General features: G+C 39.4%; 1 protein-coding gene across 5 annotated transcripts in view; it reads left to right on the forward strand.

The window, feature by feature from the left end:
• The window catches only part of LOC110964688 (F-actin-uncapping protein LRRC16A), a 94,858-nt gene that overhangs the window by 12,678 nt on the left and 60,033 nt on the right, over window positions 1-22,147 (forward strand). For all 5 annotated transcript variants that reach the window (XM_022213482.2, XM_022213483.2, XM_022213485.2 and 2 more), the window contains exon 3: window positions 17,541-17,591. In XM_022213482.2, coding sequence (XP_022069174.2) covers window positions 17,541-17,591 — 51 coding nt within the window. The remainder of the gene's footprint in view (window positions 1-17,540; window positions 17,592-22,147) is intronic.

A 22,147-nucleotide genomic window follows, 5' to 3' on the forward strand; every position in this document is an offset into this window, starting at 1 on the left:
AACTAGTTTCCACTGGGGGCTGCACTGTGGCGTAGCACTTTCGCCTTGCAGCAAGAAGATCCCTGGTTCGAGTCCCGGCCTGAGCCTGGGATCTTTCTGCATGGAGTTTGCATGTTCTCCCTGTGCATGTGTGGGTTTTCTCCGGGTACCCCGGCTTCCTCCCACAGTCCAAAAATATGCTGAGGTTAATTGGTTACTCTAAATTGCCCGTAGGTGTGAATGTGAGTGTGATTGTTTGTCTGTATATGTAGCCCTGCGACAGACTGGCGACCTGTCCAGGGTGTCCCCTGCCTTCGCCCAAGTCAGCTGGGATAGGCTCCAGCACCCCCCGCGACCCTAGTGAGGATAAAGCGGTGTATAGAGAATGGATGGATGGATGGATGGTTTCTACTGGGACTCATGCTCGACACATATATAAAATCAAGTGACACATATTGGATCGGGACATTTCTACAGTCAATACAGTGTTATCTACAAATACTAATGGACTGTTGATGGCTGGTTACCTCAACAACAGAGAGGACCAGAAACATATTTCAGGAACTACTTAGCTTTTATTGTGAAGACATCACTTGACTCTGCACCACCATCAGCTCAGCTACATGTGCTGCAGGAGAGCTTTGTAAACAATGGAGTCTGTTCATTTATAAATTACCTGTCTGTGTTAAAATATGGATATATACTGGACTACATATGGTACATACTGGTACCAGTACATCTATAAAAGGCTAGTGTTGGCTGGTAAAATGAGTGTCATATAAGTTTGGCTACACCTTAAAGTCACAACAAGCAAAGATAGACCATTGAAAAATGGGCGTATACACTATGCAAAGGGTGAATACAACTAATTGTCATGCAGTGTCACATGGCCCACATTTATGTTTCTCAAGTTTAGGTGCACCAGAGCAAAGACTTAGCTTCTCTCTTCTCTTTCTTAGTTTGAGGCAACTTCATGACTCATGATGCAGAGACATTCTTTGTTCTTTTTATTTTTGGATTTGTGGTTAAAGCAGAGTCTGACAGAAACCACAGGGACCTCACGGGGACCTTTTACTGCCTCAATAGAGCAACTTTTAGTTTTTCTAACATTCCTAAAGTTGGGAATCATTTTGAACCTTTCCTTGGTTGAGCAGACATGAACATAGAAGTCCTGTTCTTTGTCCCTTAATTCAAGGTTCAGCCTGAGTTCAAATAGTTATAATGTTGGGAAGCACATTATCGTTGTGTCTATTAAAGAGTTAACTGTGCTTTGAGCTCCTCTGTGTTTTCTGTCATTATGCCGTGCTGATTATTAACATAATTAGGGTGACATTCAGAGCCAACCAGGCAGAAAAACCGTGTCAAACAGGTCACAGTGTCCCTGCTGAGTATAAACTGCAGTTACTATATAATCTGCTATTGTGTTGTCTTCAGTGGTTCGTGTTTGGTCAAACGGATGAGTCTCTTCCAGTTATATTAATTTTATATTTTGAAGAGGTAATTGAGCCTGTAGTGCTGAGGAGGGTCAAGTTTAACTGTCCAGGTTTGCTCACAACTGGTATATGGACTAAAAACAGGAGACAAAACATGGTTCATATGAAAAAATAAGGATTCATGTGACAGTACTGCCCAAAATGCTTCATTGTTGGTAATCATACCAAATTCAAAGATATTCACCTTACAGTTTATAAAAGCAGCAGAAATATGGAAAGATCTACACCTCCGAACCTAATAACTTTTAACTTTTAACCTTGTATTTATTTACTGAAACTACAAGTTTGGACCACTTCAAGCCATTACTGTGTCTTTATAGTTCTTAATACAACTAAGAATAAGCTATGTCACTGTTTTTATACAAACACTTGTATATACCCTGATTTTTCACCTTAGGTTTTTAGATGTGATATTTACACTCAACAAAAATATAAACACTACACTTTTGTTTTTGCTCCCATTTTTTATGAGATGAACTCAAAGATCTAAAACTTTTTCCACATACACAATATCACCATTTCTCTCAAATATTGTTCACAAATCTGTCTAAATCTGTGATAGTGAGCACTTCTCCTTTGCTGAGATAATCCATCCCACCTCACAGGTGTGCCATATCAAGATGCTGATTAGACACCATGATTAGTGCACAGGTGTGCCTTAGACTGCCACAATAAAAGGCCACTCTGAAAGGTGCAGTTTTATCACAGCACAATGCCACAGATGTCGCAAGATTTGAGGGAGCGTGCAATTGGCATGCTGACAGCAGGAATGTCAACCAGAGCTGTTGCTGGTGTATTAAATGTTCATTTCTCTACCATAAGCCGTCTCCAAAGGCGTTTCAGAGAATTTGGCAGTACATCCAACGAGGGCTGGCCCGAATAGTGGTTTCTGGCCTCCAAATATTTGGGCTCTATTAAAACCGTTTTGTTTGGTTTACACTGTTCAGGGCAGATGGCAGGCAGCGTGTGTGGGTGAGCGGTTTTCTGATGTCAATGTTGTGGATGGAGTGGCCCGTGGTGGCGGTGGGGTTATGGTATGGACAGGCGTCTGTTATGGACGAAGAACACAGGTGCATTTTATTGATGGCATTTTGAATGCACAGAGATACCGTGACGAGATCCTGAGGCCCATTGTTGTGCCATACATCCAAGAACATCACCTCATGTTGCAGCAGGATAATGCACGGCACCATGTTGCAAGGATCTGTACACAATTGTTGGAAGCTGAAAACGTCCCAGTTCTTTCATGGCCAGCATACTCACCGGACATGTCACCCATTGAGCATGTTTGGGATGCTCTGGATCGGCGTATACGACAGCGTGTACCAGTTCCTGCCAATATCCAGCAACTTCGGACAGCCAATGAAGCCCCACCTCCCCACCCCCAATAAAACAAAACTGCACCTTTCAGAGTGGCCTTTTATTGTGGGCGGTCTAAGGCACACCTGTGCACTAATCATGGTGTCTAATCAGCATCTTGATATGGCACACCTGTGAGGTGGGATGGATTATCTCAGCAAAGGAGAAGTGCTCACTATCACAGATTTAGACAGATTTGTGAACAATATTTGAGAGAAATGGAGTTCTTTGAGTTCATCTCATCAAAAATGGGAGCCAAAACAAAAGTGTTGCGTTTATATTTTTGTTGAGTGTAAATATATTTAAAATCTCTCTTGGACATAATCTGATCATTTTACGTCATTTCCTCTCAACATAGCATACACAGCAGTGCATTATCTGCTGATTCATTTAAACTGGATGAAAGAACAAAAAGACCAATTCAACTGAGAACCAGAATGTGGTTCAGTTTAGTCAGAGAGGATAATTTTAACTCACTGCGCATCCACACTTTGCTTCTTTTTCCAACCTCTTAGTGAGTGATTAAGTTTCCGTAAAGTGCTGGAGCAGATTCAGCTGAATGAGTCGGGTTAATTAGGAGTCATTGTGCACAGTTAGTTCTCAGAGTGTGGGTTAGTGCAGTGGGTCTGACTGGTGTTGTGCAGTGGACAAAGACCCACAAAGTCTGTCAGCTACGAAGTGCAAACAAGAGCCAGCAAACATGGTCTCAACACTGAACTCTAATGTCTCTGCTGTAGCTGCACAATAACTCTGCTGCACATTTACTTCAAAACTTCTCCTATAATTAACAGATTTTTTCTCAAAAATAAATACAACTTAAGCCGCTGTCAGTTTCTACAACAAGCTCTGCTCATTCGACCGTATACTTAAAAACTATCACTACTACTTCTTTGTGGTGCAATATCAACACATTCATATCTGTGAATTATGAATATTTTGTACAATTATAAACTCTGTACAACATTGTTTTTTCTACAAATATTAGAATCTGTGCCTTCTTGTTGTTTTTCTACTTGGGGACAAATCTGTGCAATATTGTCCTTTTTGCTGCTGTATCAATGAAAACTTCCCCACTGTGGAATTGATTAAGGATTATTGTAGGTCCAAAATATAAAAATATCAGCGTAGTCACATATATTTAAAACAAATTATAATCTGTACACAAAACAAAATGCAAAAACAGCAAAATGAGAAAGTAATTGTGATTTCTGGCATATGTTGCAATTTGATTTGCAAAATAATGTTTGAAAGTCAAGCCTCAATTCAATAAACACTGTGTAATACATTTAAAGTAATCTCTCTTGGGAATCATGTTTTTTTTTTTTATTGGCATGTCCGTAGAAGTAGAGAAGAGTCATTTTACAGTGTTTGAATAAAGTCATAGGTGAGTTGGTGAGCTAAATCTACACATTCTAGACAAAGCAAAGACGTAGAGTTCTCGCTAAGCCATCTTTAAAGTGGGAAGGAATGAACTTTTAGGAGAAAAAAATCTACATATTAAACTTTGATATACAGATTTGAGCTTTAAGGGTTAAATGAATGACCAGAGAAGGAGGAAGCAGGAATTTATAAAACCGTTGACATTTAAACTCTGGGTCAGAGATGCTGCATTGCATAAATCCTGAGTCACAGACTTGGCGATTAACTAACTGCATTGTTTTTGATTTGAAATCGATTAATCGTTTATGCGTATGTGTGAAAGAGAAAGAAAAATGATACATTGGCTCCTCTTCAGAAGAAGTTTATAGGTTGAAAGTTTTAATTTTGTCCTACAGTTTCTTCTGCCATATTTCAGTATCTGTGAGCTTCTGGGTTTTATTATGGTTCTGAATAGTGATTCTGTTGTTACAGCTTGTTTATAGCCCTCAGTGTCCTACAAAACCTCCCCAGAGAGATATTTTTCAGCCACAGAAGCCCCACCCACCACCGTTCATCTTCATTACCTCATAGGTCAGGGTCATTGTCACTCAGACGGTCTTGGTAATATAATTGACCCTGTTTTAGGTCATTGGATTGATAGGTTTGGTTTCTGTAATTTCACATATTGACCTTTGATGTGTCTGGTTTAAACCCTTGGGGTGAAACAGACCAAATTAGGTTCTTGTTAAGCATTTTATTGTTTCCAAATCAGTTTAGAAAATCTGCCTATTCTGTTCTTTGTGAATCCTGTTCGGTCACATTGTCTGTTTGCTGCTACAATGCAGCTCCGTTGGTTACTGAATGGGGTTTGTAGGTCACAGCAACAGTCAGCATTGATTGGATGATCATGACATTTGTGCATGGTGACACAGTAAACAGCCACTAAACAATGAGGCCTGATCACAGTGAGCTAAAGTTAACACAACCTTCATACTGGCCTCTTCTTTGTTATTTTCTCTGCCTGTACGTGACTGAAATAAGACCGTGAGGCTGAAGCAGAACAGAGTGAAATCATGAGTCTGATGTTGGCAGTTTGTCTCGGCTTTCAAGGACTGTCAGACATTTGCACCCAAGCAGTGACTTCTCAGCTAAATGACTGATGCTGATTCCCCACCAGCGCTGTTTTATGCGTTTGATGCATGGCTGCTTTTTATGGTGTCCTTGCAGTTGATGTCGCATTAATGTTTTTATCGCAGCCTTCTGCACATGTCTACCCTACCTTCCTCTATCCTCTGTTGTTTTATTTTACTGGATTTTATTTTCTGTACTTTCAGCCTTTTGCTTCCAAGATCCAACAGTTTTGAGCACAATGTGGACTTTAAGTGCGACAAAACAACAAGTAACAGTTACTGGATGCAAATCTAGTTCTATTAGAACACAGAAAATAGAACAGTGGGGTTTGTTATGTTTCCCTATATGGAGAATTTTATACCCACACAGCATTTTTCTGGGCCACTCTGAGGTAACTATCCAGGAGCAGGAACTTTTTCTTCCGTATAACTGTCAGTGAAAGAGGTTCTGTAGTGGTAGTTCTTGCACAAAGGTTCAGGCCGTTCCTTTTCTTGAAACATTGCTTTATTTACATATGTATAGGAATTTGTGTTACTTTGAATTTTGAGTCCAAGATTTATGCTTTTGCTAAAAATATATTGATTCCAAACGTTTGTAGTAGGCGTCCCTACAACTTCTTTAGAGTATCAACCCTAAAGAAGGCCATTTTGATTTCAAGGCTAAGCCTGGCTCTTTGTTGTCGTCTGCTGGCAGATGTCAAAAATGTTAACATTTTCTTAGTCGATAATATCACAGCATACTAGGGCTGGGCGATAAATCGAATTAATTCGATTAATTCACGTTTTTAAAACCTGAGGATTTGAAAATTTGCCAAATCGTAAAATCAAGGCAAGCTTAAATATATAACATACAGATTCTTCTTCTGCCTTTTATGACTTGTGCACTGGTGTTTGCTTCCACCTCATCTCCTTCCACCAAAACACTCACACCCCCGTCATGGCGGACAGAACAGCAAACGAAGAGTTGGTCGTGAGAAAAGGGCCTCATGTTACATAGATTATATGGAAGTGGTTCGGCTTTGACAAGACTGACACAGAGCAAACTACAGTCGTGCAAGGTTTGCAAAAGTACTGTAAAAACGAAGAGTAGCAGCACAACTAACCTCTTTCACCATCTCCGGCAGAGGCATCCTAAAGAATGGGAAGAGTGCTCGCAGCTACGGGAATGTGGCATTGCTAGCACTAGCCAAAGCAAACAGACCGCAAAGAAACAACAAAAATTGATTAAAATCGCAATCGTCCAAGATGACTAAAAAAATCGAGATTTTATTTTTTGGCCAGCCCTACAGCATACAATTTTCTGTATACACCCCCTGTCAACAGTTTTGAGACGGGTTCTCATTCATTTGAATGAGAACCCGTCTCAAAACTTTTGACAGGGGGTGTATGTACAATGATAGTAAATGTATTCTATTCTAAATGCTGCATTATCATTATGGAATTCATCAGATGAGCTGTATTTAAAACTTAAGTACACTGAACACTAATATTGTCTTTTATGTAAAACCACAGACGCATAATATGGATTCTAAATCAGCTGCACTAAATGCTGTTTTCCCAGCTTGTTTTTAACACATGCGCACTTGCTGGATGTCATTAACTGTCACAGAAGACTTTGTCATGGTACTAGCTAAACCCACACAGTGCAGTCTGCTTGCTTTTTTAAAACAATATTTTATTTCAATAGCTTTTAATCATTCATTCTGTGCAATTCTTTTGATGACTCTCAGAGATCAATAGTTCTCATCTGTCCGTTGAATAAAAAAGTGCAACGAGCAGACGATTAACTTCGCACAAAATCTGGAAACAAGAAGAACATGTAAGCTTGACAACAAATGTATTACCATTGGACTGTGTGTAACTGGTTGTGTCCCTGTTTCCATGTAACGAGCAGCTTGCTATAGTCTTGGTGGACAGAAATTAATGAAATATAAACATGTACGTGTTAAACTATCTGAAGTCCTCTTGGTAGTTGTTACAATACTTGAATATGCCCCAAGCTGTGCTCACTTAATCTGGATGAAATGTATTTTTCTCCTAAAATTATCCTTTTTACCCCCTATCAAACATGATTAATTTATAAGGGATTCATTACCATTTTTGCTGTTCTCTTCCCTCTAAATTTCCTGATGTCCCATCAGGGTTCCTAAAAGGAAACTCAGTATTAATCTTGCATCATGTACATCTTCTTTTCATCATTTTAGCTTTGATAGCATAAAGCTAATCTTAAGAGGACCTCTGCTGGAGTCCAGGGCAACACTAAATGTCATGTCGGAGAGCTCAGCACTGATTGTGTTTTTGTTGTTGTAACTGATGTTATCGAGCCTCTCCAGAGGGAAACCAGGCCGATACCAGCCCACGACACCACCTCCATCCCTGCTCCTCCCTCAGCGCTCTGCCTTTGTCTCTCTGTCGTCTCTCTCTTCAACAGAACTCTGCTCTCCACTTTAAAGAGCTTTTCCACATTCAGTTGCTTTAGTGGTAAAAAAAATTATGCTCTCCTCCTCCCCGTTTGTGTCTCTCTGCCTCCTCTTTTATCCCTATGATCTGCAGCGATATCCTATTTACCAAAAAACCTTGGCTCACCATCATGGAGCTGAACACACACACAGTAACACACACCGCCTCCCCATTGTGTCTGGCTGGCATGCTGATGAATGAATGAACCCTTGTGATTCTTCCTTATCTCTGTAAGCTAAACAAAGCTTGGAAACCCCCATTTTTCTCCCACCAGGGTCCAGTTTAGAAAGCCTGATATCTGGAACCTGGAATGTATAATCCTAATCTGAATGCACAATCATTTAATCCTTGCTTACTCAGACACGTTTAGGTTGACTTAACATTCAGAGCTCACAGGCAACATGCAGACATTGTATTTGCTCCCCTACTCAATGAAGAGGTTTTTGTTTTTAATCTGAAGACAAATTGTCAGCTGCTACATGGATTTTTTATTGCCTCTTTAGTACTCCCATATATTTTAATTTCTACGTTTTTCTCATTTATTATTCAGCACATTGTGCATATATGGGGACAGTTTGTATCCTCACTAATGACAAAACCGGCAGCAGCAGCACTAACGACAAAATAAAATGAAAATAAAGCGTGAAATGTGATGTGATCAGACACCAGGTTTATTGATGCCTCAGCTCTCCGCAGCTGTGGTCTGATGAGAGCAGCCAATCAGATGTGTTCAGGAAGTACCGCTGTCAGTCGCCTTTGTTCCTCGGCGCGCTCGCCTCTCCAGCAGTAAAACACATAATGATGAGCGTGGCAGTGATAAAGAGGAAATTGATGTCTCTCTCTCTGAGCGCTCTGCTTGGCTGCTGCTTCAGTGAGGGAAAGACGCGCATTGCAGGCGATGCTTTTATCCAGAATTTCCAAAAAGTGGAACTGTCCTGACTTTGGGATTTGTAGCTTGGATCCAGACAAAAAGTGCATTATTAAGCGGTTGTGTGTTTTGTATTGTTCCCATAAACGAGCCTATAAATACTTCGAGGTGTGGGGATGTCTTCTCTTTTTGAGCTTTTGTAGAAGACAGTTGTTATTTGTTCCTCGTCTGATTTCAGTGTTGACAAAAAGAAGCTCACGTCAGCTGTTGTGTCTCTGAATCGTGCTGCTCCATGAACCAGTACTGCATGCTCACATCGTGGTTTTGGCGCAGTGAGAGTCCACAGACATCACAGGACCTCAGCTGCACTGTCAGCAGCTTGTCTTCCCGCTGGGGAATCGATGTGTTGTAAAACGAATGATTTTGGTTAAGGGGCTCTTTCCTGGAGCCAGTTTAGGTTCAACTCAGCCTCAGAGTAAATCCTCAGCATGGTGAGCTCTCCTGAGTTGGTCTCGTTTTTCAGTACTCCCACTCTTTAAGTGGTTGTCTTTGGCCTTGAAGTCAATTCCCCCTGCAGGGAAACCAAGGAGTGTGTTTCCTCTGCAGCTGAAGCGATTAACCTGGTTTGAATTATATGCTCACTGCCGACTTTAAGACTTTTTGACAGCTTTGATGACTGAGTTTATGTTAGAGATTAGTTTAAACTTATTACCTTATCACTGGGGTTAAACTAACTGATGTCAGTCGTTGTGATATCTGCCAAAAAGACACGCATGCAGTACTAATGTATGCATATAGGGAACTATATTAGCTTAATAAGTGGCTTACTGTAAGATCTTAACAGGTCCAAAATGCTCAACCTAGCTGGGACAGATCTAGAAATGGGAAACCTTACCAACAAGTATATCTAAATTTTATAAAAAGCAATAAAGAAAGAGAGGCAGACAGACACAGATATGAGATAATTAGACTTGTTTAAGACAACCTCTGCAGACTAATGAAAAGACAACAGCAAACACTGACAAAAGCATGATGCACTGTCACTTAACAAACTGCCCTGGTAGAAAAGAGAAGCTTTAGAGTGTTAACATAAACAATCAATGTGACTTCATAGCAGCAGATTCAAGAAATAGTTTTTATTATTATTTATTTTTCTGTTCTGTGTGAAAAATAAACTAATCTGGAATGCCGACAGAAAATATTATTTTCAAACCAGTTTAAAAATCCTATATGGTGAGAATCTATTTTTATTATTTTTGTATGTTTTGATAACATTCAAGGTGTAAAATACAAGCTGAAGATGCTCACTGTCACTCCTAAAGCACTCAAATGTTCTGCTATTGGCTGCAAGAGTGAACACGAGAGTCTTCATGCACTCCCAGCATCCGAGGAACTGAAGACCAAGTGAATTACTGTTATGTCTCATGGTAGTGTCCTCATAACAGGGAATCCTTACGGTTAGGACGTTGTGTAGCTAATGTGGCCAATCCTACCATTAGCTTTGATTGTATACCCTATGGAAACACTGGACATTTTAAGAGCGATTTAAGGCCAATAAACCAGGAGTGGGTGGGCTACTGTGTTATTATTTCACCAGCTCAGCCAGTGTTTCCATCTGTTAGCTTCTCTCCTGCTCTCTGTGCTCATATAAGCTGCATCTTAACAGAGCTGAACTCACAAAAAAAGTTAATTTCATTCACGTATTTCCCCGTTTCTGATGTCAGACTGCTGAGTATGAAACACTGACTGTAATGTAGCCCATTAAGACCACATGCTAACCAGCATATAGCCGTTTCCAAGCTGCAGCTCTGTCCTGCTAAACTACTGATTTTCTAACTGCAGTGTTGCCAGCAACATGAGTTAAAAACAGAGACTCTGCTGATAATTTGATGATATTTCCATGTAAAGTGGTTGTTCAGTGAGAAACTTTCATTTAGGTTTATGTCAGCTACGGAAACTGCAACAGCCTGTTTTATTCAGTCCTGGTGAAATGAAGCGTCTTTGTGGTGAAAAATTAAGACACATTCTGGGGTCATGTGACACTTTAATTAACTTACTGAGACAATAAGGGACCTTTAATATCTGGGAAACAAAATTCCCTCAAATAATTGCCCTTTAATAGGCATTTTTATAGGCTAATGATTTCCTAAAATACTTTCTGGTATGATAATGACAAACTACATGACTGGAGCTGATGCTGAACACCGAGATCCATTTAGATCCACTCGGGTACTGACACATTGACCCTGGCAGTCAACAGAATCCCAACCTGACCCAATCAGCATAAAAATAAAGTGCTACATGTGAAAACGTCCACCTTGCAGCTGAAACTGTACAGTGTTTCTGCCTGATTAACCGCTGCTGGATGCTAGCTTGGTGATTAGCATCCTGGAGAGTCTCGCTCCTCTTTCACTGAGTTACATCAGCCCCAATTATTCTGAATGTAAAATGCAGAGGAGGTGCATGTGTCTCGGTTTCCTCTTTTCTATTGTCTTGAAATCATTTACACATTCAACACTTATGCAACACACACAGATTTATTGTATATGCAAAGAAAGCACAGCAGAAAGGACACGAGGAAAATACTGAACACAGTGATGATGATTCTTCTTTTTGTGTACTTTCCATGCCTTTATGAGGCAGTGGAATCAGAGATAAGGAGGGCAGAGCGAGAGAGAATCCAGGGAACAAAAAAATGCGAGCATTTTATTGGATTTTTCTGCGTAGTGATGGTTTGATTACTCAACAGTCACGCGTTCCACAGTGTAAAGTCTATCATGGAAACCTCACAAACAATCCATTCAAGAAGTGGGATCATGGTGCTTTTTTTCCATTTGCAGCCTCCTATTACAAATACAGAAGCATGAGGGCATTTAGAGATTAGATCGAAGAAAAACGATGGGAAAGGAGGAGAGAAACTCTCTGTATCAGACCCAGAGAGGCTGATTGATTTCAGGGTAAAAGCTAAGAGGAGTCATCCAGCTGCAGTGGATGTGACAGAGATGAAACAGCTTTTAAACTCTGCACTTCACTAAAGATCTGATTGGATTTAAATCTTGGCTCTTTATCAGCAAAACAGCACTTAGTATCTATTAAGTCATTCCATTGGTGTCGACTCAGTGGCCCATCTCTGTCTGAGTTCTCTCTTTTTATTCTGCACAGCCCTAAAAATACTCACTTCTACTTTGCAGCGTTTACAGTTTGCAGCCAGCACATCATGACTCATTAACGTTACACATAGACACATGCACATGAAGGGCATTCTCACATTAGTTATGCAATAAAGAGTCTGTGTCAGCAGTGGAGGGAGCGCAGGAGTATTACTGTGGTTTTCCACCGCGCAGCTTCAAACCCTTCCTTGCTAAAACAATGCTTTTTTTTTCTCTACTGCCAAAAACATTATGAATGAGTTTTCAACCAGAATACAACAAATTTACTGGATTTAACTTCTAAAGTGTGAAATGCTGCTGCTTTTCTGTTTTCTTCTGTGGTAGTAAACTTGGTATTTTTTTGGTTTTACACTGATGGTTGAATGTTAAAATTGTGATATTTCTTCAAGATAATATTACTTTACATAACTCTATAAAAATAAATGCCAAAAATCTGCACTAACAAGATTATCTAAAAGACTAAAAATGATTTTCTTCGCTGCACAACTTCTAAGCCATTAATGATGCAGCTATGTAAAATATCTATAGTTTATAGTTGTATTATTTGTAGCACTTGTTAGCGCTTGGAAAAATGTTAATTCCAGGTTGTTGTTTTGTTTTTTTTTTGTAAAATGACTTAAAGCAAATCGATTTCTTTGTCTTTTATGATTGATGGCTTTGTAACTGTGTCATAATACATCACAAAATACATTTCTGAGTTCTCTCTCCTTCTTCATGTTGTTCTGTTTCCACAGAGCAGCAGGACTTTAGCTTACAGTAGGAAAAATGTAACGGGAGCAAAAGAAGACCCCACGCTGCTTTGGGTTTAAAGGGTTAATCTCTGAATTTCTGAGTCTCTGTTTTGTACATGTTGCTTGTTTTTTTTTCAACTGCAAATTCCCAACTCATTGAAATTACAATCAGAACAGCTTAAATCATGTAAACAGACAATTACATGTCTAGTGTTTAATGGCAATTTAAGCTTAGCTTAAGGTAAAGCTGCCGATATTGGAACACAAACTACCATAAATCCAGAACTTGTCGGTTCTGTAGAGTGAACAAACCAATGTTGGGCTAGCAGTTTCCCCCTGTTTCTTCTCTTTGTGCTAAGCTAAGCTAATCGACTATCGACATTCAGGAGCACTGCACGTGTTGTTGTTTTCTAACTAACATATTTCCAGCCAGATCTCATGTACCTCAGTGTGATGAAAAATGGGAAGCATTTGCCTGGGCCCAGATTTCAAGGGGGGACATTGCTATGAATTATGGGATAGATGGATATAATAGAGCATGAATGCACCCCAAGACGTGATGGATGAATAAAAGCGTTTTTTGGTGGGAGTAGATTTCCTGTGGTTGAGTGCTGCCACAGCTGAAAGAGCGCAGATGAAACGCTGCTCTGTCTGCTCCGGTTCCTACAGAGATCCACTAACTGTAGTCCAGCGTGGACGTTGTTGAAGGGCTGAGAACTCATTGACATTCTCAGCGCTGCAGTGTGCTGCTTCCATGTGCAAGAATCTATCAGTGTGTGTGTGTGTGTTTGCAAATGCATGTGTGCAGGATGGGCTAGCTGTTGCCATAGCAACCTAAATTGTGTGCGAGTGTGCACATGTGGCTTGGCACATGTAGAGAAACTGGGGAGGGAGGTGGAGGGCTGTTGACAGTTTTGTAGAAAAAAAAGAAGATGATAATGTGAATGGGTTGTTGGCATACACAGACGCGCACACACACACACACACACACACACACACACACACACACACACACACACACACACACACACACACACATTGCACACTTGCACACTTTGCTGATCTTTGCATTCATTACTGACCTTTTAATGGGTTTGAGACCTTTCTGTCACGGTGCAGAAATGATGATATTCTGCCCAAGAAATCAGCGTCAGATTTTTACAGTAAAATGAAAACTGTGCGTGTGTGTGTGCACATGTACTGCAGGCCAAGTAGGCGAATGGAGCTCCAGAGCTTGTGTCCGTTGTGTTGCCATTTGTGTGTTACAGTGAGAGAGAGAGTGGAACAGCAGATGCTCTCTCTGCTCCAGTGCTGCTGCCATCTGGTTGGCTGAGCCGGGCTGAAGGCGCAGTGCTGGTCGCTGTGAAACCACCGGCTCAGGGCTTAAATCCACTTAAGACAGAGAGCAGAGGTGGAGGGGGAGTTCAGAGGGAGAACGGCGGGTCAGGGGGTGTTTTGTCCACTCAGAGGGGCAGATGGAGCGAGCAGAGGGGCGGTCAGGCATCAAGGAGGAGGAGCATGTAAAACTGAAGGAGAATCCAAGAAGCTGTGAATTATGTAAAACTGTACAAACAGAATTCATTTGGCAGCGAATGGTAGTAGAAACATCCCTTCGTCCTTTAGGTATCTGACTGCTTTCATGTATTAATTAAATTGATTATCTAAGTACTGAATGATTTAAAGCTCTGTCCTCTAAGACAGGGCAGAGAAGATGAATCCTCAGTGGTCAGCTGGCATCTCTTCTTCCTTTTGTCAGGGTCGATTATTACAATTAAAGAGACCGATGGCTGATATCTGAAACAGACATACATTAGCAGTAAAGACGAAAAAGAAAAGTTTTACACAAAACTTTGTGGAAATACTTTCATTTATTCATGTTTAATGTTGTTAATTTAAAGTTTTCAGCATTTATCCTATTATGGGCTGCTAGCCGTGAAGTGTATCCAGTCCACTGTAAAGTAAATTTATTTTGTACAGAATGAGGTTTTTAAAAATACTAATTGCCAACAACCTGCTAGCTATTAAGAGGTTAAGAAGCTTTTCCAGTGATTTATTATTGAGGAATTTACAGATCTAGTCGTAATCTTAATATTAAATAATAATTTGACATCAGTAGTAATCAGCCCCCAGCATGGCCAAACAAATAGAAACTGTGAAATTATTACCCAAACTGTCAACTATAAACTGATTTTGTTGTAATTAAGCAAAATGATCCCTAAATAGGAAACTACTCTGCTGTTAGTTTCCCCTAATTTACCGTATAGACATGGCATGAGACTGAGACACCGAGAGCTGGAGGGTCAGTGAGTCTTTGGTGACTTTAGAGGAGGTTATCTTTGGCCAAACAGGCTTCATGTCTGTCTGAATCACATCAAACCACAAACTGCAGCACTGAAGGAAACTCTGTCGTCCTCTCTACCGTCTCTCATCCCACTGTTTTTGTTTTCACGTCTTTACAAGCACTGTGACAGCTCAGAGACCCTTCCTAATCCTGTTTTCTCTTGTGTTCTCTCTTCACCTCTTAGTCTGACCTTCAAGTCAGGGTCTGTTTATCAGGGGCTTTTTTTTAAATACTGTTCTTTCACTCTCCTCTTCTTTCCTTTGTACTCTGTTATTTTATTTTCTGCAGTTTTGTGATTTTTTTTTTTTATGCTCCCTCCTAACTGTTTCTGACTGAGCACTTAAAACCCAGCAGGTCCAAGGTGTTTTTTTCTGGGGTCTGAAGGTGTTGAGAGTAGATCTGCAGTTAATTATTTATGGTGCTGATTGTTTTGTTGATTATTTTCTTGATTATTAGATTAGAAAATGTTGAAAAATGTAGATCAGTGTTGGGCAACCCAAAGATTTTCAATTTACCGTCATAGAAGGGGAAAATAAAAAGAATATATACAGATTTTAGAAGCTGGAGTCACACAAGTTGGATTTTTATTCCTGAAAAATGACTCAAACCGACTATTAAGTTATCAGATCAGTTTACTGTTGCAGCACTTTTTGGGACATTCCAGTTTTCTAAATGTCGCATGGAAGAAAGAAAAAATATCGGGGATGGCTTATCACAAAGTCTACTTATCACAAAATCTTTCCACAGCAATATACTTTTATCAAACTGAAATGTTGTGCAGAAAATGGCTCAAATTATGTTCTTCATCTCTGGGATAAAGAGCAAAGATCTCCAGCAAACTGGAGACTCAGCTGCAGAGGCCAGTTTCCATATTTTCAGAAAATTTAAACATATATCGATTTAACAGTTAATAAAGAAAATAGCTGGCTAATTATTACTAGCTGAATCTCTTCCTGATGTGTGCTTTTGCTGAGTGTTTTACTTTGAAAGAGGTGGAAGCTTCCCTCTAACGGCTTAAAGGTCAGCCTTTGGTGTGTCGGTGTGATATTTTTTGACAGCAGAACATCCAGTGTCATTTCACATGCCTTCATCTTTAAAATATCACTTTGCATTAGATCTGTTTGTATGTTTAAAGGTCGAACCTTTTCATCGTGCTGACCTTTGTTCTTCTACTTCTCCGGATTATTTGGTGGCATCTGAAAGATCCCCTCTGGTAAAGATCTGGTTTTTGTACCTTAACATGTACACTGCCATTCAAAAGTGTCACCCAGACAATTTCATGTTTTCCATGAAAACTCACACCTTTATTCATGTGCTAACATAACTGCACAAGGATTTTCTAATCATCAACTAGCCTTTTAACACCATTAGCTAACACAATGTAGCATTAGAACAAAGGGGTGATGGTTGCTGGAAATGTTCCTCTGTACCCCTATGGAGATATTCCATTAAAAATCAGCCGTTTCCAGCTAGAATAGTCAGTTACCACAATAGCAATGCCTTGACTTTATTTCTGGTTGCTTTAATATTATCTTCATTGAAAAAAGGCTTTTCTTTCAAAAATAAGGACATTTTTAAGTGACAACAAACTTTTGAGTGGTAGTGAGTACGTATAAGGTGTTTTTTTTTTTATATGCTGGAAGACAAAAACGAGTTCTAGGGTTTCACACAACTAACCTCAGGAAATAATCCTGTCAACTTGCACAGTGGAACTTTTCGTATCATTACTGATCTTAAGAAACAGTTTCTGGGTAAGCAGCGAACTTTGTGTGAGTTCAGCTCGTAAGAGTTCACCATGACGAAGTCTTCTCTGACGCTTAATGACCTTCAGCCAGCACACTGGTGTTAAACCAAGCTGTGATAATTATGAATTGTGCTCCAAAATCTCAGCGACATACAAGACATGATTAAATAAACTGCTCGTCTTCCTGCTGATACCAATCAGGTAAAAACTGCTTTCATTCACCTCAGTCTTGATCTCAATAAGAGCGCACCATGAGAACGTCTTCTGAGGCCTGTGCAGCTGTGAAATCTGCCTGAGATAAACTACGACAGTGATCTCACAGAATCTGAGGTTGTGTTATGCAACTTGTCTGAATGTAATATTTAAAAATCGGGTTTAATTTTGTGTCAGCACCTATTGTTTATGAATCACAGTGATCTGCTCTGATTCTGATCATAGGATCGTGTTTGGTACATTCCTAATTAACACGTTCATGTGTTCGAGTCATGTGAGTTATACAACTCCTCTATGTATGGCAGCTTATCTAAGTAAACCAACCACATGACGCTACAATGTCTGGATAGGAATGTCAAGTTTCTGCTTTCCAGTTATGCCTCCTTGAGCATAGGCTTTTCTCTGTGTGCCGTGATTAAGAGTTTCCTCAGCAGCAGAAGCAACACGAACAAGACGTCAAGAGAAACTCACTGACCTCAAGTTTGTGCTGGAAAACACCAGCAGCTCAGGAAAAGCAGGGATGTTTGTCTGTTTCCATTCTGACAGAAATGCTTCATGTCTTTTCATCCTGATGAGTCAGCAGAGCAGCTCTCAGTGCTCTTTGTCATTTCCTTGTTCTTGTTGTCCACAGTGTATGTTTACAGCTGCTCACTGTATATTTACACTTGTTATCCTCCATGTTCTCTCTTTAAGGCTCTGGCGTCTCACCGAGGATACCTCCTGACGGCACGAATCCCTGCCAAGGTAAAAACAAACCTTTACAACACGGCTTTCTAGTTAAAGCTGGTTTTTGTGGAGATGTAAAGTTAGGTGTCATCACCATGGAAGTGTATTTAGTAGTGGTAGAAAATATTTTCAGTGAGAATCAGATGTGTAATAAACAGAAGTGGTACCAGCACGAATCCCTGTGGGACACCGATGGTAACGCTGCTATTAATAAAAATATAAACAAAAGCTACTTGTGGAAATTGAAGCAGAGAATTAAAGACCACTTGGAATATTTTGCAGAAGCAAATTTGGTAATTGTCCTGGTTAATTCTTTAAACTTGCACTGAGGGTTAAGGCAACAAGATCTAAAAACTACGTTGTTGTATTGGCACGTTGAACTTGTGAGAAAACTCTCTTTTCTTCTCAATTCTGTTCTCACAATTTATGAGAAAACTATGTGCTAAAAGCTCCACTATGTTCATTATCTTGTCAATAGTATCAGCTGCACAGATTTCTGTAGAATAAGATAACACAGACTCATTGACTTTACTGTCATGTGTACTTACTCCCTAAAGGCTCATTCTGAGCCACAATAAGCCCTGCAGTGGATTTAAGAGCAGTGAGGCTGAATCCAAACTGTTCGGGGCCATAAAATCAATCAATGAGCTGCAACACTCTGCTAAAAAGCTAAAGGACACAGTAGAGTCCAGAAATAATTGTCCCAAGTGACTTCTTTAATTACATAATTATTTCCTCAATCTTTAATGTATAAATGCTAATTAGAGCAGCTGTAATCCTTTTAATCTACATTAACCAAAAATTGCTTTGCTGAAACATGACAGACGGGTTTAGTTACTGACGTTCATGTCACTGATTAGCAGCAGTTTTCACCTCTTTGTAGATATTTTCCAGCTCAGCGCTGTCTTCAGCTCTTCCTGTGAAGCTGTGTGTTTTCCAAAGAAGGGATTTAGCTGTGTGTACCTGGTTATAATGTAATTACAGCTGGTTGACCACCCTTTTTATTTAAGTACAGCGGAGCACAGATGGCAGCTGTTAGCTCTGTCACCAGCAGTAAAATATCTGTCATCGTCTTCAGCAGCATCACCACCACCGCTGCCACATAAACACCAGCAGATGTTCACTTCCAGCAGCAACAGTTACACAACTATCACTACTGTCATTAAGTTCGTTCTGTGTCTTTAAACAGCTGTTGGAATGACTATCACCTATTTAGTAGCTGGATCTTAAAGCATATGGGCTTTTCAGTCAAGGCTGTTAACACACTTTATTAACCCTGTTTCTGTGTGTTTTTTGATTGTGTTGAATTTTTATTCGCTTTGGGCAAATTTTTTATAAAATTCTGCACCTCTATGGAAACAACACAAACGTGACTAGAAGTAGAAAGAACTCCAATATGGCTTTTGTGCTGTTTTAACATTTGATTATGTATGAATGCGTTTATGATATTTCTTTATGTCTTCATTCATTATTTTATTTATTTATCTTGCATATGTGTGTCCACTCTGTTCTGTACAAACATTAACCTGCAGCTCACCTGAAAAGTCTCAGAATTTTTGTCATGTGACTTTTGATCGCAGCAGCATCACTAGTGGCTTCTCGGTTGTGCCAAGAACCGTGTCTTTGCAACTATCTTTTTTTAAATTAAAATCACACAAATATAAAAAATGATTTGAATGAAATCATCAAGACAAGCTTAGATCTGACTAATTTTCCATACAGAACAGTTCATTACAAATGATGAATTTGAGAAACATCTGAAAGTTGAGAATCTGTTGAATATTTTAGTTTTTACAGTGTCTGGCTCTGATAAATGATGTGATTTTGGTCATTTTTTTGTTTGTTTTGATTTTCAGTGAATGTTTAAATGAGATGTGTAGGATAACACACTTTGGATGAAATATTACAACTTTAGGATACAATTAGATTTATTTTTCATGACATAAACACACAGTAGAAAGCTGGAAATGTGATGTTTCTTTCTATTTTTACAGTTTCTGACTTCGATGAATGATCTGATTTTTGTGTTTTCTTGAAAAAAAAAAAGCTTGTAATTCAAATCCTCTGCCTGGTTTTGGGCTTCAGAGGTTTAAGTGTCTTATAGTGATTCAGTGAAACACAAAATGTAATTAAGTGACCTTTGTGTGTTTGAGCTTTAAACACCAGTAATTAAAAATGCCATAAAACACCCTCCAGTCTGACCACACACACAGATTCACAGAATAACACACAGCTGTGAGGAGACAGAAACTACGATCTAAGGAGTCCAGACCTATGAGGCCTCCTGATAGGAAAAAGCAGCACTCGGTGTCCCCTCCATGACATCCCATAATAGCATCATGTCTTGTAGCAGGTCCAGGAACCTTTCAAACAGCTGTGTGCTTTCCAGTCGATAAGATGCCTCGGGGACGGTTAAGCTGATTGATTGTTTGCTTGAAAACAGATTTATCGTTTTACTGGAGGCCATAAAGAACATTTAAACGGCTTCACATGACGCCATGTTTCCAGCTACAGGTTCAGGTTTGTTTAGCTGCTCCTCATCTGGTATAAATCTGTGTGTCGACCAGCAGAGATTAAACACCTGCTTCATGGAGAACTGACCCTCCTTTTAAATCCGTATCTCCTGCATGTCTCATCCTGTTTCCACTGTTTCCTCCCGCTGCAGTAAACGTCCAATCAGCCACAGATCACCTTCACTCTGCTCTCCTTCCTTTAAGCTGTTCATTCACCTTTCTCACCCTCATCCTCCTCTTCTTTACATCAGATTACCTCCATCTCTCCCCCTTCCTCCCCCACTTACCACTGTTCAAATCCAATCGAATCTGATGGTTTTTATCTCGGCACAAGCAATGAATCGGTTTTAATTTTAGGTCTTTGCAGGATTATTTTCATCATTCAGTCAGTGTATTACAATAGAACATGCTCAACCCAGATTCCCAGAGCCTCACATGTTGATTTTATTAGCTTGTTTTGTGCAGCTTCCAGCAGATAATTCAGCAGATGTATTAACAGTGATGTAACAGGAGCCAGTTTTTGCTGATTAATCTTCTCTTAATTAAATAATGTTTATGGGGGATTTGAAAGGCCTGTTATTTTTCCAAAAAAAGAATTACAGAATTACACAATCTATAAGAGGTAGAAACTGTAAAAGCTCAGGAAATCGTTAGATTTTTTTTTTATCCTTTATCTAAACTTAAAATTGTGATATTTCATGAAAATCGTTTCAATTTTACGTTTTTATTTTTAAAAATCTGCAAAAATGAACTATTTGCAGTAACTCCATTCTAGAGAACACTAAAAATTCTGTGCTTCTCAGCTCAACTTAGAAGCCACGTCTGACTCCACGGTGATACACAATCACATGACAAAAAAATCAGGTACTATTGTACTGAACTACAGGCAGTGTTTCCAGAGAGCAGAGAGGAGAAAAATCTAGTAAATGAAAATGTAACTAGTAAAATATCTGTAGCATGTAGAACCATTTTTTCCAGTGTTGATAACAACTGAGGGCAAAAATGTTGGACATCTTGATTTTAGTTTTTTTTTTTTTTTTTTTTTTCCCCCCCCCAGATTTTATAAATTAAAAAAATCAAAGAAATTCAAGTTTATTTTTTTCTCTTTTCATGATTTATGGTATTTTAAATAAAAAATGAGCCAGTATTGAGTAAAAATGTGAGAGGAGCAAAAAAAAAAAAAAAAAAAAAACAGCCAGAAACTGCTCAGGTTTACGGCTGCATTTTTCATTTAATGACTTATTTTCCATTTTATGAGATTCTTCATCATGAACAACCTTTTTTTTGTGGGTTCTTGCTGCAGCATGTTACAGATGAAGCTGCCAGCCTCCATTAAAACAGCTGACTGTTACCGCTTCTATCTCCTTGTATTGATTCTTTTAATGTGAAATCTATATTAAAGTGGAGATGAATCAAGTGCAAATGAAGATTAGCTTCTGCTCGCTGTTCCAACACATGAGCCAATGACTCCTGCAGCCTTTGTAGGTTCTGTTTTTCTGCTGGAAGCTGCTTTGTTGAATCTGCTGGATGTCAATTTATCTGAATGAACTGGAGGCAATGTTTTTATCTCTACTATGTATGTGAACATGAAAAATGAAAGTGGTGTGAAGGGACATGGGAGAACGTACTGTAGTTGTATTTTATCAGTCTGTATTATTCAGCCCAGGGCTCTAATGTAGAAGCACTGTTCTGTAGTAGAAACTCTCAGATAAACACATTCTTCTGCTAATAACTGAAACCCCTCCAGCTCCATAAAGGCTTCTCACTGGCTTTTTCTGTCTGATGGTTTGGCTTCTGTTGAGGAGCTGCAGGGCCTGAATGTCTGTCAGAGTCTGCTAAAGACTAAACACAAGCTTCATATCTTTTTTTCTTTTGGTCTGTATTTAACTTTGAAGCCTGTCATTGCTGTATATCTTCCACACATATATGTACCCTTGTCTCTATGTATTATCACAAGTATACATAAAAAAAAAAAAACTAGCACTGTAAAATATTTAAACCAATTGACATTGTACTGTTTAGTTTCTCTGCATTAAGCATTGTAATACAGATTGATACAGA

The sequence above is a fragment of the Acanthochromis polyacanthus genome, chromosome 12 (assembly GCF_021347895.1).
Source record: "Acanthochromis polyacanthus isolate Apoly-LR-REF ecotype Palm Island chromosome 12, KAUST_Apoly_ChrSc, whole genome shotgun sequence".
Lineage (NCBI taxonomy): Eukaryota > Metazoa > Chordata > Actinopteri > Pomacentridae > Acanthochromis > Acanthochromis polyacanthus.